Source organism: Girardinichthys multiradiatus, chromosome 23, assembly GCF_021462225.1.
Source record: "Girardinichthys multiradiatus isolate DD_20200921_A chromosome 23, DD_fGirMul_XY1, whole genome shotgun sequence".
Lineage (NCBI taxonomy): Eukaryota > Metazoa > Chordata > Actinopteri > Cyprinodontiformes > Goodeidae > Girardinichthys > Girardinichthys multiradiatus.
Genome location: NC_061815.1, coordinates 36,900,100 through 36,918,893, shown reverse-complemented (window position 1 = coordinate 36,918,893; position 18,794 = coordinate 36,900,100). Strand labels below are relative to the sequence as shown.

The 18,794-nt window shown below is 38.7% G+C and overlaps 1 protein-coding gene across 5 annotated transcripts in view; it reads right to left on the bottom strand.

The window, feature by feature from the left end:
* The window catches only part of diaph2 (diaphanous-related formin 2), a 555,642-nt gene extending 539,840 nt beyond the window's left edge, over nt 1-15,802 (bottom strand). For 3 of the 5 annotated variants that reach the window (XM_047353021.1, XM_047353023.1, XM_047353020.1), the window contains exons 1-2: nt 15,638-15,801; nt 14,912-15,267 (exon numbers count right to left, since the gene is read on the bottom strand). In XM_047353021.1, the coding sequence (XP_047208977.1) occupies nt 14,912-14,995 (84 nt within the window). In that variant the 5' untranslated portion in view covers nt 14,996-15,267; nt 15,638-15,801. Of the gene's footprint in view, nt 1-14,911; nt 15,268-15,536 lie in introns of all 5 variants that reach the window. The other 2 variants (XM_047353019.1, XM_047353022.1) reach the window with 2 other exon arrangements.
* Nucleotides 15,803-18,794: the final 2,992 nt, after the last annotated feature.

Below are 18,794 nucleotides of genomic sequence, written 5' to 3'. Positions count from 1 at the left end.
TACATGGGAAGTTTGACTGCATCACAAGACTGACCAAACAGCAATGAGGCAACAAAGACCAGCATGAAGCTGACAACTTGTGATACCCACATGCTAACAAAACTTAAAATGATCCCCTCGGGCTTCTCTGAAACTTGTATATCAAAGCGCTGAAATCTTCAAATGCTGCAGCCTGCAACAGAACTACCACAGTAATCCATTAAATATGATTCACAATGTGATGCTGTCAAAACTGTCGTAAGTTTTAAGAGAACTCATTGCCTTGCTCATGTTATTCCAACTTAAAAATGGCAGTTTCATACTTTTGAGTTTGTCTGAACTTAAAAGTAATTTTTCTTTGGTGAAACATGCTTGGGTGTGTCGTAAAACCATCATTTGTCAATTATCAAAAGTTGAACCCTGATTTCTAACTTTCCGCTATTTGACAGATCAGATAAAATTGCTAAATTGTGCAGAACATTGTGCTGTTAGTTTCCAGATGTCTAATGCGTTTAACTCAAATATATCTGCACTATTGCAAAACTCACCAAACATATCCTTATTGGTTTAATCTAAAAACAAAGGATTTTATTGTTTAAAACCCCTGATTTTATTGATAAGGAATAATTATAATATTTTTAAAAGTTCAAAAGAAAACCTCAAAGGGATATATGTTGTACCATAACAATCCAATGAAAAAGGGAAAAAGCTATTTTACCATAGCTGTGACAAAATATTACAAAAAGCAGTTTGAAGGGCTCTCTGGGTGTTAAAGGGACAGTTGCCCTCCCCATATAGAGCAATAACAAAGATAAATGTCTGTATTCGCTGGCACTACTACAGACGTATATCTGAACCCAGTGAAGGAGACGTGTAACTACAGATGTTTTCTGAGTACTTTAAAACTCTTCCAACCATTATATGTGCAACTTGTGGTGAAATGGTAAGGATGCCAGCTTGTTAGGTCTCCAAGCAACAAAACTCAAACAACATTTTTCCTGAATTCCTTCTCCTCAGTGGATAAATCCACACATTAATCTTCATTTTATGAACTCAGATTTGGAGCTGCACACCTTGCACGCATCACTACTTCTGGGTTGGGTGGAATCAGTGTTATGCACTGATGTCTGTGTTCACCGTTTCAGATACGTCACTACTGTTTAGCAAGTTTGGCTGTCTTTTGCTTTTTCACATATTTCTTAATTTCAGACATAGAAATTATTATAGAAACTGTGGTGAGTTTTACGCCTAAACACAAATGAAAAGGAAAAGTTGTTAAAATAATAATATATGCCCGTTTAAATGGCGAGAAGCATCACAAAGTTACTAGAACACCAGACTGTCCTTTATTTCACAGAGGCTAAGAGAGGGGTCCATCGGCAAAAAATGTAAGTAATTGTAACTTAAGTGCATAGTTTAAATGAAAATGAAACTAAGAAATGATCATATGCTGCACTTCTTTATTAGAGAATAAACATAGGTTTTGCACTTTCACTTTAAATTGACAGAGATCATATGTTATTTTCCTGTCAGGGGCATCCCTCTACAAGGATGCTCATCATCCACGTGTGTCCCGACAACAGGGGATGACTGAAAAATGTTTCTGTTCTGAGGTTTGTTTGTGGATGAACAAATAAAATGGTGCATGATGAAAAGCCTCACCACTACAGTCATCATTTAACACCAATTGTTTGCCAGTGCCACAGAGAAAGAAGTACCGCTTCCTGCTTTTCCCAATTGCCCCAGGCTAGGAATTGTGTTTTTGGTTACATTGCTTGAGCTTGTGGCCTGATTTATTTGAAAATCATGTATATAGTCATTTGCACAGATTGCTCAATAAAGCATGTACTTCACTTCTCTCTGTTATTTTCTTTATTATGGTAAATGTGAGCAAATCTCAGTCGGACACGCAGCTGTTCACAGTAGGAATATGTTGTTAAATGGGGAACTTGGGGTATTTTTAAATCTGTGTACTTATGACTGGACTAATATTGTCCCCTTAGACATTTATGTACTAGTACACAATAACAATATCTACTGATGCAGGAGATAAAATGAGTTGTAAGGACCTCAAATATGCACAAGTGTAGCAGTGAAAGGACTTTAAAGAACAGTGACTGGTCTAATAGGCTAGAAGAACTAAAACAAATGACACGCTTCTGTCAACAAAAATATTTTTACATTTTAGTTTTAATAAAATTCGAGGAGTTACTAACCTCTGAAACATGTATTGTGACTGGTCAAAGCTGTCTGCGTCTTCATGATGAAGCTCCTATGTGATAGTCTGCACACTGGCAAGCTGCCATAAAAACAGGTTGTTCTGTACAGTAACTTTCTTTTCACAAACATCTACAGAAACTTTCTGTACCAGCGTTCTGTGGCTACTCCTCAGGACCCACTGCCCTGCGTGTTTTAATGCCAGCCTGCTCCATCACACCTGATTTAAACTGATGGCTAATTAGCCGCCTTCTGCTGAACTTGATATCATGCTGAGGAGGTAATTCAATCACTGAAATCAGCTGTGTAGCAGCAGAGACACATCTGAATCATGCAGAGCGCAGGGGTTAAAAAAACAACCATCAACTTTATTTAAGTACTTTTGTACACAACTTTCACTTATTTCCCACAAAGAAAAGACAGCAGCACAGTCAAATTACTGCTCCTAATGGTACTGTCAATACATCTTGTATCTTTGTAACAAATCTTCAGCAAATATTGTGCGATCCTCGTTTTCTCAAATAGTGAGACATGTTTTCCCTCTTATTTTGAGGATCTTAATAATCTTTAAAGGTATAGTTCTCACCACCACATTCCCTCAGCAAGGTTTTCTACTCATTTAGAAATGTCCAATTGAGCAGAAACCCACATGTGCTTTTCTGCATAAGTAGATCTAGCTTCATTAGCCATCATAAGTACAGTCTTCTTGCAGCATTAATTACATTTAGTTGTTTTTTTAATATTTAGAATGTTAAATTGCTTCTAAAATTACAAACAGGTTTGCCTTGACTTCAAGTAAAGTTTTCAAAATGTATATTCTTAACAACATGTTTACCACTTGTGATCTGCCAAAGAACAAAAAGACACATTTTGAAACATTTTAGATAAAACCTTGAGATCCTAAATTAAACATACCTTAAATATTGTCAATAATATAAGAAGATATTTTGGGGACATATCCTGTAGCGATAAGCAACCCATTGAAAAGAAACGGAAAGAAAACGTGCATCTGTCATTATTTTCCGTGCAAAGTGATTTCACAGATCGTTCTACATTTTAAATGTCAACAGGTTGTCTGTTTTGATAAGCACGACTTCATAACCTGAACCAAAGCCCCACTGGCCAACCATCCCACCCACTGCCAGCAAATCTAAACTGTTTTCAAAATCTCTGCAGAAGTACAGATTGATCTTACCAGAGATTATTCTGGTTGAATAAATCATCAGTGTGGATGAGATACTTTACAAACTGTCGAAATGTATACTTGTCAAAGATGGCTGCCACAAACTATCCACAGACAGCTGCCACAGTGTTACCACAATGCTTGGAACATGATATCAAAGTATGTCAAGAATTTCTCAGTTGTGTTTGCACTTTTCACCAGTCAGCATGCTCTGCCAGATGGAAAACTCCACATGGTGATTCATCATGAAGAAACAAATCACATGGCTAATTTGCATATCAAAAACACCGCATTAAAAATGCAGTTCTGCGCCTCTTATGTCTAAACCCACAGCAGTGCCTTGCTAAATTCAACTTCAAATTCAAATATACTTTATTAATCCCAAAGGGAAATTAAATGTTGTTGTAGCCAAAGTATTCGCACCCTTAAGTTTTCCACAGTTTGTCACATTCAGTTTTTGTGAATTTATGTGATGAAAATGGCATGTGGATTTTGCCATTTTTTACAAAATAAAATCTGAGAAGTGTGGCGTTTATTTGTATTCAGCTCCTCTAAGATGACACTTCATAGAAACTCCTTTTGCTGTGATTACAGCTCGGAGTCTTTTGGGGTGTGTCGCAAGAAGCTTTACGCACATACACCCTGAAATTCCCCCTGTTTCTCTGTGCAAAATAGCTCAAGTTCAGTCAGATTGGATAGAGAACATCTGTAAACGTCAAACATAAAGGTCTTGCCTCATATCCTCAATTTGATTTAGCTCTGGACTTTGGGCCATTCTACTGCTGAAAGGTGAACCTCCTTTCCAATCTTAAGTCTTTTGCAGCTTCTAAAAGGTTTAGCTCCACCTGTCCCCGAATCAGCTCTGACCAGCTTCCCTTTCCCTGCTGAAGAAAAAGCAACCCCATAGCATGATGCTGCCACCACCGCGTTTCATTGTAGGGATGGAGTTTCCCGGGTGATGTTCAGTGTGAGTTTAGTGCCACACGCTGTGCTTCATATGTAGGCCAAAAGCATTCATTTTGCTCTCAGCTGGCTAGAGCACCTTCTTCTACATGTTGGCTGTGTCCACTGCATGGCTTGTGGAAAGCTTCAATGGAACTTTCTGGCTCTCTTCTTGTCAACCTCCCAAACAGACCATATTTGTGGAGTTCATGACAAATGGTTGTCTTACCAACAGATTCTCCCACCTGAGCTGTGGGAATTAATGCTCTCCTAGCCTGGTCTGGCAGTTTAGGTGGATAACCAGGTCTTGCAAAGGATGCAGTTCCCATTTCGGATGATGGATTTAACAGAGCTCTGTGAGCTGTTTTCTAACTTAACCCTGCTCTACTCATTCCAAGTCTACAAGATGCTGTTTGTTCACTAGTGTTCTCCAACAAATCCCTTCACAGAGCAATTGTTTTTAGCTGAGATTAAATTACACATAGGGGGATTCCCATTACAATCCAGGTGACTTTTGAAGGCAGATTCCATCTATCACATAAAATCCCAATAGGATACATTGAATTTGGTTGAAATGTCGAAAAGTTCAAGGGTTTTGAATTCATCTGCTCTGCGCACTATCCAGAATACACAATTGCATGTAATACAGTTTGATTAATTATTTTATTTCATTTGTTACAAAAAAATATGAGTTTTAAATGACGTTTTAAACAGTGTTTAAATACATATTTATCATTAATTGCTTTAATAAGTAAATGGCTACATGTGTACAGTGACAAAACATTAGCTGGCATATAAACACATCATTTGATAAGACTGCATATCAGAAAATACCAATCTTCTAACTAACAGCATAGTAAATTAATACATATGCCTAAGCAGACACAGATGCTGGAGGATTTGAGACTAGATTTAACAAGCTGTGAAAGGTCATCAGTATTGTTTTATTTGCCCTATATAAAACTCATAAAAACAGATCCAGTGTCTGTTTTCTTGACTGATGTTGTAGGCTGCAAGCATGCACAATCCTACACAGTAAAAAATATACAGTCCAATTGTTTTTGACAGAGTGGGAGGTTTCCTCTCTCACTTTGTACTCTGAGGTTATCTTTTACTCTGGCGTGCACAGAAAGTATTTCTCCCTTTATGCCAAACGAGCACGACTTAATTTCTATTAAAGATCTCCTTCCATCTTTCTGCTCTAATGAATAGCGCAGAAAGATGTTATCACAGAAAGGGTATTATGGAGACAAACAGCTTGAAACCAGTGGCATGTTTTGGGGTTTATCTCAAAACACTGTAGAGTTGTTTAAGTGTCCTTGGCTGAGCCTATGCAACGTGGTCCTCGTAACCCAAATGGTGATGCTGTGATGTAATCCTGCAGACTGACTTGTTGAATAAACATCTCTCCTTAAAGGAGAGTTTCTCCTTTAAGGGCTGGTTTTGACTTTGCTTCAGGTAAAAATGAGTGTGTGATGATAGATATGAACCAATTCTTGAGTCTAAAAATGGCATTTTTAGTATGTGACCCATAACCTTTTGGATATATCTTGATTATTTTAATCAGACTAAACTACTATCCGTGTTACCATATCATGTAATAAGACAGAATCATTCATATTTGCTATATTAAAAATTTTTTTACATTACTTTCACATTTCTGCAAGCAAACTATGACTCAGAAAGAGGCCGCATGAAGTGAGGATAAACAGAAGAGGACAAATTAGGGCTCCTCCCAGGGATGAATAATCACTTCCTCTCTAAATTCAGAGCTCTGCTGAGAGTTTCGCAAACAAGTACACTTTAGACTTTAGGAGGATTGAGCAACAGGGGACATGTCTGGCCATGAGACTACCTTCAGAAACCAAAACTGCTCATCTTACACAAGCTGCTCAGAAAGTATTTTAGGTGGGGAAGTCATTTAAAACTTGTGAGGCAGGAGATTCACTGCAGGCTTTCATCACAGTTTCTGGAAACAACACCCTAGCTCTGGGAGAACATGCAACTTCAGTCCAGTCTGGGATTTCCCGTCTGCCACGTCTTATCGTCATGCTTTCCTTCATCGTGACTTTACTCCTGCAAACCAGTTATTAAGAACAGCCCAGTCTGATACACAGCAGCAAAACGTTAAAAGAGTAAAAGAAAAAAGCCAAGATGAATTCATAGCCTAAGGCCCTGTCTACATGACGACGATCCATTGAAAACTGGGTTGTTTTTTCGTTTCTGCACAAACAGCACTCTGCAAACCGCCATTCTTATTGTTGATAACATCTTCTTCATCTGTGTGTTTTAAACTGGTCAGCATCCTTTATATTGTGTGCATTAATTTCTACTGAATAAAGTCATACTGCACATGTGCCAGGGCTTCCCCATGCTTTAAAATTCAGTTTTCCTGTCTACATGCAAACGGAGACCAGGACGTATTCAAAACCTTACACTCTGCAACAAGTTTTCTAGCCGTTTTCAGAGAAAATACAGGCCGCTGTCATGTACACAAAAATTGGTCAGTACTACTGCCCTTTTCACTGTGGTGTCATCATGCATCTTCAGTTATGCAGTTACAATTGTTTTCACACCTGTTGTACGTCTCCACAAGTATTCAGACGTATTTGTCAGTTAGTTGCATAGTCACACAATGTGTCTGTTCAGACCTTGCATTAACATGGCTGATTCAGGAAAGAAGCAGACAGTTTAGGCATGACTGGTCAGGCAATCTGAATGACCAGATTAATGTTACCAACTTTTACAAGCAAAAAGTAACCAATATTTCATTAATAGTTCACATGTTTCAGATTCATATGAGTTGCACTTTTTGGGAGTGACTTGCCCCAAAAACCCCAAAACTCAAAACACGAAATAGGAGATGAATAGGAGCAGAACTGGTTTGTGGCTTCAAAGAGCTCAGTGTCACCCAAAAGCTTGCTGGAACCCATCAGTAATTTTTGACCAAATTTAAGACTAAGCAATTGGTAAAATTGAGAAAACACACAACTACAGATCAGATTTATTCTATGTGATTGTTAAGTGACTATATCGGGTGCAATCAACTCCAAAACAAGCCATAGATTAATATAATCCCAAAAAAATTGTTGTTTTGTTTATCACCAAGGATTTAAACAAAGACTTTTTACTGCAGTAGCACAAACTCAACTTAGTTGATAAAAAATTCCCACAGACATTTTCAATTTTCTTCAACTGGCAACTAAGCCTGTTTTTTGCATGGTGTGCTTCTTATAGTTCCTATAATCATAGGTTATTTGCTTTGCAAAAAGAAGTTCTGTAAAATACCGGCATTTGGTTCAAGGTTTGATCATTTACAACCACCAGTTCTAAATGTAACCTGTGTTCATTTTTAAACTTCATTATTTGCCAGCCTCATCTTCTGGTACCTGTAAAACTTTGTTCCACATCATAACAAAAGACTGGTAAAAGAAAATGCCCCTTTAACTGCTTTATATAAAGCTAGGGTCAATTTTCCAATCAATGTTAAAGAAGCTCAGTTTTACATTATTATCATAAACGCAGATTTCTTTATAGTTAAGTGTTTTGCATGTATTGTGTAATGGATTATTTGTACCTTTACTAAAACATTTCTTGCTCAGCAGCACATTTCTTTCAGTTTTCTTTGTTTTTTTTTGTGATAATATGGTGTTTTTAATTGAATAAATGCACAAACTAATGTTTGAAATACTGTTTCGAGCAAAGCACAGGAACAAAATTTGTGACCAACTTCAGATCTCCGGTTTGTCTGACAATATTGATTTTCAATGACTGTAATTTCTCGTTAAGATCAGCGTTAAACAGCATTAAAAACCCCACTGTGTGTGTGAGAGATAGCTTCTCTATACATAGACTAAAATATTTGGAGCTTACTACTTTTTTATAATGGCAATTAGCACAATTTGTTTGATTTCCAAACTGTAAAACTAGCTTCTGCGGGTACTACCTAGCAAATTTAGATCCTTACTATAACTGTGAGATTTTGAAAAGGCTTAAAACATTTTCAGATCCAGAATGTTCCATAACAGAGGTTGAACACTCAAAACTCTTCCTGATTTTATGCTTTTTCATCATTTCAATCAAAACCTCCCAAAAATGGGTACAAACTGGCATCCTGTTGCAGACGTCCTTGAATAATTCAAGTAATTCAATTACTACTATAAGGGTTCTATTTCATTTCCAGAACATAATGGTTTTTTTTGTTAAAAAAAATCTTTTTAAAAATCCAGAATGCAGTAGGTGACCCTTTATGCACTTTTTTGTCTGGGACCATTTTGACTGCAGAGGCAGATAGCACTGTCCTGATGTCAAGTCAACCAGAAAGGGCTGAGCTTTTGGCATGTTGATGTTAGAACGCTTTGATTTAGCTGCAGATGCATCCTGTGCTACAAATGTTTAGGTGTACACTAATGACATGCTGTGTTATTGCATTTTAAGCAAAAAAAAAAAAGGTTTGATGATGATGAAATGATTTTTTTAAAAAGGAATTGAATTATTTGTTTGTTTCATTGCATTTTCTCTTTCATCTATTAATACCACTCGTAAAATAAGCTTAAGTAAATAAATGACAAATCTACAGAATCTACAGAATGTGCCAATTTTTTAACCCATTAATTGATTAATTGTCAGAAGAGTCAATAGAATGTCTGACTTAAATAATCGTTAGTTGCAGTTCTAGTTTTCACAATATTAATGCAGATGAAAGTGTCCAAAATCACATCTCAAGGTGGTCTAAGCAAAGTCTTCCTCCAGCCGATGTGAGTGCTTTCACACCGATCAGATCACCCAGAATAGATATTATACTCATATTTAAATAGGGTCTATAAGCAAACCACAAGTGTGTCATTAGACATTTGCTAGCTGAGAAACTAAAACACCAAAGAACAGTACGAGATGTTCTATATCTGTCACCCTCTGGATGCATCCCTTCTCCAACAAACCTGAATCAATCGGCTGAATGCCCTCATCAGCATTCAGTCATTCAGCTCTGCAGGGGCCTGGTAGCAAGACATTCATTTGATTCAGAGAAGTGAAGCATCTAAAAGTTGCAGGATGGTAGCTCTTAAGGACTTGACTTGGGCAACCCTGGCTCTTTTCAGAAAGTCACCCAACATCCAACTTTTATGCCACACTCACAGACAAACTGAAACTTTTTGTCGGTAACAGCAGAGTATTCAGAAACAGAAAAGTCACTACTGCCAAACAAGCTCCTATCAACAGTTAAATTACACAATAATGCAAATTTACAGCTGGCCAAACATTTAAAGAAATAACCTCAACTGACCCACTGAAGCCCTGGATGGACTCAGTCTAGGCATGGATGCAGACTGAATGTTTGTGCATGATCAGATGAATTGATGGAGACTGCAGCATAAGCAAGTGTTGGAATACTTTTGAGGATGATTATAATTTTGCCCTGGAATCTGAACCCCTCCTCTGATTCCACAGTGGGGACTTCAGAAGCAGCATTAAAATGAGAGAACTTTTCCCTAAGGGTAGCGATCTGGAGTTACGATAGCAAGACTGTATTTTGTAAGGCCTTGTTACATCAGTAGGGACTCTAAAAGTCTGCAGTCCATCTGCACCATGGGGGCTGTGGCGATCATAGACATGCAGCCCACACTGATGTGCCCCCAGCAGTGAGATGCTTTGAGTGGCACATTCAACATGCTATGACATGACTGATATTTTAAAAAATATTATTTCATTACCTCCATAACTGAAGACCAGTATCTGATGTGGAGATGGTGAAACAGAACTTTCCCACAGAACTTAAATGGCTTAATGCAGTCACAGACAAGGTTAATTAATTGCTTGTTAAACAAATAGATTGACAGAGGATCCATAACTGGTGGTATAAATGTAAAACCTTTATTAATATTGTCGTGAATTCCATAGTGTTGTATACTTATCAGAACTGATAGACAGCTACAGGTCCTTCTCAAAATATTAGCATATTGTGATAAAGTTCATTATTTTCCATAATGTAACGATGAAAATTTAACATTCATATATTTTAGATTCATTGCACACTAACTGAAATATTTCAGGTCTTTTATTGTCTTAATACGGATGATTGTGGCATACAGCTCATGAAAACCCAAAATTCCTATCTCACATAATTAGCATATTTCATCTGACCAATAAAAGAAAAGTGTTTTTAATACAAAAAACGTCAACCTTCAAATAATCATGTATAGTTATGCACTCAATACTTGGTCAGGAATCCTTTGGCAGAAATGACTGCTTCAATGCGGCGTGGCATGGAGGCAATCAGCCTGTGGCACTGCTGAGGTCTTATGGAGGCCCAGGATGCTTCGATAGCGGCCTTTAGCTCATCCAGAGTGTTGGGTCGTGAGTCTCTCAACGTTCTCTTCACAATATCCCACAGATTCTCTATGGGGTTCAGGTCAGGAGAGTTGGCAGGCCAATTGAGCACAGTGATACTATGGTCAGTAAACCATTTACCAGTGGTTTTGGCACTGTGAGCAGGTGCCAGGTCGTGCTGAAAAATGAAATCTTCATCTCCATAAAGCTTTTCAGCAGATGGAAGCATGAAGTGCTCCAAAATCTCCTGATAGCTAGCTGCATTGACCCTGCCCTTGATAAAACACAGTGGACCAACACCAGCAGCTGACACGGCACCCCAGACCATCACTGACTGTGGGTACTTGACACTGGACTTCTGGCATTTTGGCATTTCCTTCTCCCCAGTCTTCCTCCAGACTCTGGCACCTTGATTTCCGAATGACACGCAGAATTTGCTTTCAACCGAAAAAAGTACTTTGGACCACTGAGCAACAGTCCAGTGCTGCTTCTCTGTAGCCCAGGTCAGGTGCTTCTGCCGCTGTTTCTGGTTCAAAAGTGGCTTGACCTGGGGAATGCGGCACCTGTAGCCCATTTCCTGCACATGCCTGTGCACGGTGGCTCTGGATGTTTCTACTCCAGACTCAGTCCACTGCTTCCGCAGGTCCCCCAAAGTCTGGAATCGGCCCTTCTCCACAATCTTCCTCAGGGTCCGGTCACCTCTTCTCGTTGTGCAGCGTTTTCTGCCACACTTTTTCCTTCCCACAGACTTCCCACTGAGGTGCCTTGATACAGCACTCTGGGAACAGCCTATTCGTTCAGAAATTTCTTTCTGTGTCTTACCCTCTTGCTTGAGGGTGTCAATAGTGGCCTTCTGGACAGCAGTCAGGTCGGCAGTCTTACCCATGATTGGGGTTTTGAGTGATGAACCAGGCTGGGAGTTTTAAAGGCCTCAGGAATCTTTTGCAGGTGTTTAGAGTTAACTCGTTGATTCAGATGATTAGGTTCATAGCTCGTTTAGAGACCCTTTTAATGATATGCTAATTTTGTGAGATAGGAATTTTGGGTTTTCATGAGCTGTATGCCAAAATCATCCATATTAAGACAATAAAAGACCTGAAATATTTCAGTTAGTGTGCAATGAATCTAAAATATATGAATGTTAAATTTTCATCATTGCATTATGGAAAATAATTAACTTTATCACAATATGCTAATATTTTGAGAAGGACCTGTATGTGGTTTGTCACTTATTTAGAAAACAAAACTTTCTGAACAAAAGGAAAATATTCAGGAAACAAACCCATCTATAAGGAAATCTATTTTATGATGTATCAGAACAGAAAAACAGCTTCTGAGATACTGTATTTTAGATGGTAACGCCTCAAGATTTAAAAATCCCACACAAAGAAGTCACAATTTATAGCACATGCTACTGGTTTATTATTGGCATTTAAGAACTGATGTCAGTTAATGGCAGTCAGATTTTCCACACTAACCTAACACACAAACAGTCTTAGTGGGAAAAGCCAACCATCATCAGAAGCTTTTCGTCTTTGATCATGCAATTAAGACTAGTTTCTAAAGCTCGTGAGAGTGTGAGAGCCTAAAAGTGTGTTTAACTCCATCTTTTAAGTGGTAACTAGTGGTGTTAGATCATCCTGACACGAGGGAAACCACATTGCCTTGCAAAAGCACTCATACCTCTTGAATTTTCTCCCGTTACCACACATTTCACTGTGATTTTATGTGATTGACCAATGCAAAGTAACAGAAATAGGTGAAGTGGAAGGAAAATGCTGCAAGGTTTCCATAGAGTTTTATAAATAAAAATCTAAAAAGTGTAGCATGCGTTTATATTTTGATCCTCAACAACATCAAGAAGACCAAGGAGCACACAAGTCAGGTCAAAGATAATGTTGTGGAAAAGTTGGAAAACATGTGGAAGAAGGTGCACAGATGAGGAAAAAATCTGTTGGCCTGTATGGAAAAGGCAGTTTGGTGAAAAACTAACACTGCACATCCACCTGAAAACACCATCCTCATGGTGAAATGTTTTGGGAGTGGCAGCATCATGGTGTGGGAATGCTCTTCTTCAACAGGGACGAGGAAGCTCGTCAGAGTTGATGGAAAGACAAATGGCGCTGAATTTAGGACAATCCTAGGCAGCAAAATACTTGAGATTCGACTTACAGCAGGGCAACAACCCTGAATATATAGCCAGAGACACACTGCCTGGCCAAAAAAAAAAAGTCGCCACCTGGATTTAACTATTGACTCCCATTAGATAATTACTCCATGGGCGATTATGTTTCAGCTGGCAACAAGTTATTTAACCCCAACTGGTGCAACGGGTTGCTTCTCATTTCTTAAAGTGTCACGTTGAAAGATACCTCCCGTGGTCGTGGAAAAGATGTCAGTCTGTTTCAGAAGGGTCAAATCATTGGCATGCATCAAGCAGGGAAAACATCTAAAGACATTGCAGAAAATACCAAAATTGGGTTAAGAACGGTCCAATGCATTATTAAAAACTGGAAGGATAATGGGGACCCATCGTCTTCGAGGAAGAAATGTGGCCAAGAAAAAAATCCTGAATGATCGTGATCGCCGATCACTTAAAAGTTTGGTGAAATCAAATCGTAGAAAAACAACAGTAGAACTCCGAGCTGTGTTCAATAGTGAAATTAAGAGCATCCACAAGCACAATGTGAAGGGAACTCAAGGGACTGGGACTGAACCGCTTTGTAGCCTTAAGAAAACCACTAATCAGTGAGGCTAACCGGGAAGAAAGGCTTAAATTTGCTAGGAAGCATAAACATTGGACTCTGGAGCAATGGGAGAAGGTTATATGGTCTGATGAGTCCAGATTTACCCTGTTCCAGAGTGATGGGCGCATCAAGGTAAGAAGAAAGGCAGGTGAAGTGATGCACCCATCGTGCCTAGCGCCTACTGTGCAAGCCTGCGGGGGCAGTTGGTCAGGTCTGGGTTCAGCAACAGTATATGTTCAAAGAATGAGGTCACCTGACTACCTGAATACACTGAATGACCAGGTTATTCCATCAATGGATTTTTTCTTCACTGATGGCACGGGCATATTCCAAGATGACAATGCCAGGATCTATCGGGCTCCAATTGTGAAAGAGTGGTTCAGGGAGCATGACACATCATTCTCACACATGGATTGCCCACCACAGAGTCCAGACCTTAACCCCATTGAGAATCTTTGGGATGTGCTGGAGAAGGCTTAGCACAATGGTCAGACTCTACCATCATCAATGCTCTAAATAATACTCTAAGTAATTTCCAGCTGGAATCACAACAAAATGTGATTCTACAATGTGTTGATTCAAGTGATTGCAGAATAGAAATGCATAGGACACTTTTCAGATTTTTTTATTTGTATCTGACAAATTTTGAAAATGTTGTGACATCCTTTCACTTGTGTCCGCTATGAGCATCAGGTGCAGTGAGACTCCGTCCAACTAGCTAAATATTTCATTAGAATGTCATGAGCAAGTTCATCCCACTTTGAATATACTAGCTAATGATTATTGCACTCCAGCTGTTTCCAATATGAATACTGCACACTGATATTCGCAATATATTGTTCAGCCCAAATTTGCTGTCCACATATTAAACCACAAGATGGGTTATAATATTAGAAGATGTAAACTTTACAAAGTACCCATATAAAACCTTCACAACCACATCTATTCACAGAAAGGAACTGCTTGATGACACCAGGGAACCAGTAATGACAGACTTTGGGACTTCTTTCCAAATAAGCACACTTCTCTCTCTACCTAAATTACTTCACTAGCCTTAGCTGAGGCGGAAGCTATAAAGCAACCAAATGCCAACTGAAGTTTTCAGTTGCTATCTCACAGACACTGCCCTTGGGTTGACCAAGGTTTCCCTTTATCAATCATACACACTCACAAAGTTAATAAATGCCTCACAACAACCACGTACATCATGCTGTGCAGTATGTCATCCGGTAACAAAGTCTTTATGAACATGAGAGAGCATACAGGTCCAGCTGTCATTACAAGAGCACTCTTCAGGAAAAAAACAAACTTTCAGGACAAACATTGATAAGATGATCACATGATCTACTAAGTGCCTTGAAAACTGAAGCACTCAGCATAACAGTGTCTGTTTGCTAAACTCTAACTGCTATTATAGCCACTTTGTAGGGGGATACATTAAATAATAATAACACATCAATACATTTAGCCTGATGTTCTGTGATGTCATGCAACAGTCAGCTGGTAGAATACCTACCAGCTTTTTGTTTTTACCCTCATCCTCACTGGACTTTTTTTTGGAGGGCTTATTGGGATCCTCCCCACCGCTGGCTTGGTCCATCTTAGCTCTTTATGTCAGTTCCCTTCCAGAAAAAAAGCAGTATTTTAAGCGACGCTTACAACGATCCCCACAGCAAAAACATAAATGTATATCCAAGTTATGTTTTTTTCAAAATCCATCCCGTTAAAAAACGGAAAAAAAAAAAAAAGTTGTCCGCTTCCAAGTAGCATCCAAAACCATCCGGTGGAGAAGTCTGCTTTACAAGAGGTGTGGTTGTGTGTGGTCTCTGATCGGCAGTTAAGTCACCTCCAACAGCAGGGTGTATTGGCTTTCTGAAAGCAGCACAACATTGAGCAAACAACAGATAATTACTCTCTCAGACTGTGCTGGACGTTAAGTTTCTGTTCACACGTGTTTCTCCTTGTCAGCATGTAGAGAGCTACAAACAGTGGGCTAAAAACAAACCTGTCAAGAGTTAGCTATAATAACCTGGACAATAGAGAAATAAAAGCGGGCTGTTTATACACTGACCAACAAAGCTAATTTATTTTTAGATATTAACTAACAATGATGTACAGAGAGGTAATAATCGAATAAACACCTGCTCTAACAGCTTTCAGTAAGCAGCGATAGGAACAGTTTTAGCTAGCAGTAGAGTCATTGATCTGAATCAATACACGGTTGTCATAGTTGTAAAATCACCGTTGTTCTCTATGCTGAGATAGTTTGCAGCGCTTCCCTCCTACCCGGACGAGCAATGAGCGACTGTTACCCGCCGAACTTACTTTATTTTAACTGAAACAACAACACACTGCCGCATATAGCGATGTTCTACAAAACCACACCATATGTATTAAAAATATTTTGAAAGAAAAGTCAGACATTTCCAAAGGGAGCTTACCTCAGCAACCAAACCTGAAAACCAGGCCCACAGCGGTTCCACCTCTTCCGAACGTGATTGGCCAGTGAGGTATACCATAAATGGGGGGGTTTATTCCTATTGGCCAATTGTGCTGCCAGTTTTAAGGTCGGCGTGGCGTCGAATGGGCGGAGACTGTGATGGAGGCGAATCAGTTGTAAGAATAGATCACCGATGAAAGAAAAGTCTTTCATGGCTAACTGTGTACCCGTGTCACAAAAATACACATTCAAAACACTTCTGTGTAAGTCACATTAGTTGCTCAATTACAAGCTGTGTCCTGTCAATTGTCTATTACAGAGGAAATTAGCTCTTAGTAATGCACTATAGTGGTGGTTATCTGATACAAGATAAATTCTTAATTCCAGGCAGACATGTTTCGACATATATAAATAAAGAAAACAAATGAATTATTAAAAATTAGGGTTGACAATAATGATGTGTCCTTGTGTTTAATATGTATGATCTTTATTTAATTAACACATGTCTGTTGGTTAATAATAGTTTTATATGAAAAACTAATGCAACCATTGTAACAAAATGCGTAATGCATACTTTTCTTTACAAAATATTTGTCAGAGCAAATAGGCAGAGTAAAAAAACGACAAAACAACCTTTAAAAAAATAAAACATAAATGTAGGAGGTTTATTTTAAATGTAAACAAACACTAAATAAAACAGTAGAGATATGCAGCTTCAGGGCTTCTCTTTGTGAGCCATTCAGTAGAAATACCACAAATTTGCATGACTGAAATAGATATATAAATGAAAATGAAAAAAAAAAAGAGAGACTTTATAGAAAGGATGCAAATAATAGTAAACTGAACAGCCTTGTAACCTAATATAGTAAACATTTAAATGTCAATGTAATGTCCATAGGTGCATAGAAACAGCACCATTTGGAAATATTAGGCCTTCTTGTCCTGAAAACCGACTCAACACTGGTCTTAGGTTGTTATATTGCACATAAAAAACTCATATACAAATCAAGACACGTTTATTTTCCATTGTACATCATAAAATGCAACAATTTTCCATGAGCATGCATTTAGTACTGCAACATCAAAAAAGATGATCTTCAAGGAGAAGGACCCTATAAAGTACTCATGTTTTAGGAGGGCAGGCATCTAGCTCTACCGTTTATAATGAGTGGACGCTATAAAAAAGACCTGAAAGAAATAGTTAATAACAACAAACTGTTAGCACCAGGTATGGGGGTCAGAATGTTAATGGATGAGGCATGAATCAAAGGAGTATTATAGAGAGGGGCCTGTTGCCTCATGCTGTGCTCTACGAACCTGAACCTTTAAGTAAAGTGGGGGCAGTTGCAACAACTCCACACACATGGTACTGACACACAAACTGAAGGGGACAGAAATGTTCCTGCTCTCCCTTGCTCATGAATCAATAAACATACAATAAATGTAAAATACGGGTCTAATACATTCTCTGTCACTACCACTTGGAGGTGGTGGAACAGGGTGGACATGGCAATGTGATGGAATATAAATGGTTAATAATGGCTAGCGAAGCTTACAAGCATTCCTGTAGCTTGCAAAAACTGACAATCTGCACATTATTGACAACAGTTCTCTCTTCTCTCTCTATCGTTGTGGCACTACAAGCTAAAACAAGCTATACTGGCTCTCAAAAGTGTACACATCCCCTGTTACAAGGGTATGGAGGATCAGAATGATCTCATTCTCATAAAGGTGCTAATAAGCAGAAGGATACAAAATGTTCCACACTATTATTTATATACCATGGCACATTGAAGTTACTCATCAATAACTGGACACAAAGTAGGACAACAGCACCCACACAATCTCCTCATCGCTTCTTCCAAGATGATCTGCTGGATGATTTGTAAAGGAATGTGCCCAGTGCCTCAGTTCATGTCCTCCCACAGCCTTTTCTCTTCAGTTAATAAGAGTCACCGATTTATTGTTCCACCAACCCCCCTCCTTAGTATTTATTTATCTCCTGGTTTGACTTGCTTATTGTCACACTCTCCTATAATACACCTCATGTCTTGACAGTTAGTTTCTTGTTGTTTTCCCTTTTGCGTCTTTTGCAGTTCTGTAATTGTTTTTCTTCAGTTTATTCATTAAAAACCTCTGCAGTATGATGTTGCTTAGCTCCTGTCTGTGATTGCGTCCTTCATAACCACGAAACATGATACTTGGCTTGATTGTGTTTTGTGTTCTTTGCTTATTGTTGGTGGCTCATTCTGCTTATAAACATTGTCATTTGGCACTAAACCAACCCCTCCCATTGGCTCCAGTAATCAGGTTAACTTGCAGGTTTAACTGAACCAAATGGGCACATGTTAAATCTTGCTTCTGACTGGCAGTACAGCACCAGAAGGAATTGCTTGGCTTTACCTAAGGAGGTACTCTAATTTCATAGTTTTTCTGGCCATAAGAAACAATTCGTCTTCGGCTCAAGGGGGTTGATAAAAACATTTCTATAATGTTTGCACTCTGGGAAATACACCTGTTGTCACTTAACTCTGGAACACCACCACCCAGAACCAAAAAAACATCCTTTTCAATGATGTGCTCTATTGTTGAGGTTTCTGTTAGAAAGTAAAGGTCTCTGCAAACCTACAGAACATAACTGTGGTTGGAAATTTATAGCCTCTCATTGTCTGTCAGTCAAATTTGTTGACATACGTCTACTGCATTTGTTGCAAAGACTCCTGCTTAACTGGCTCCTTCTACCCCTTCAATTCAGGAAGCCTTTTTAAAAATGGAGGCTCTGCTACCCGTTGACATGATGGCATTTGTTCATCCGGACATTCGTAACAAAATGGCAGGTTGGAGCTTTGATACATCTGTTGCATTTCTTAAATCTAACAAGCTGTTAAGGGGCTAGAATTAGCCAGTATTGGCTTATAAATTGACATTTTACCTTCCACAGAACAATAACTTTACATTA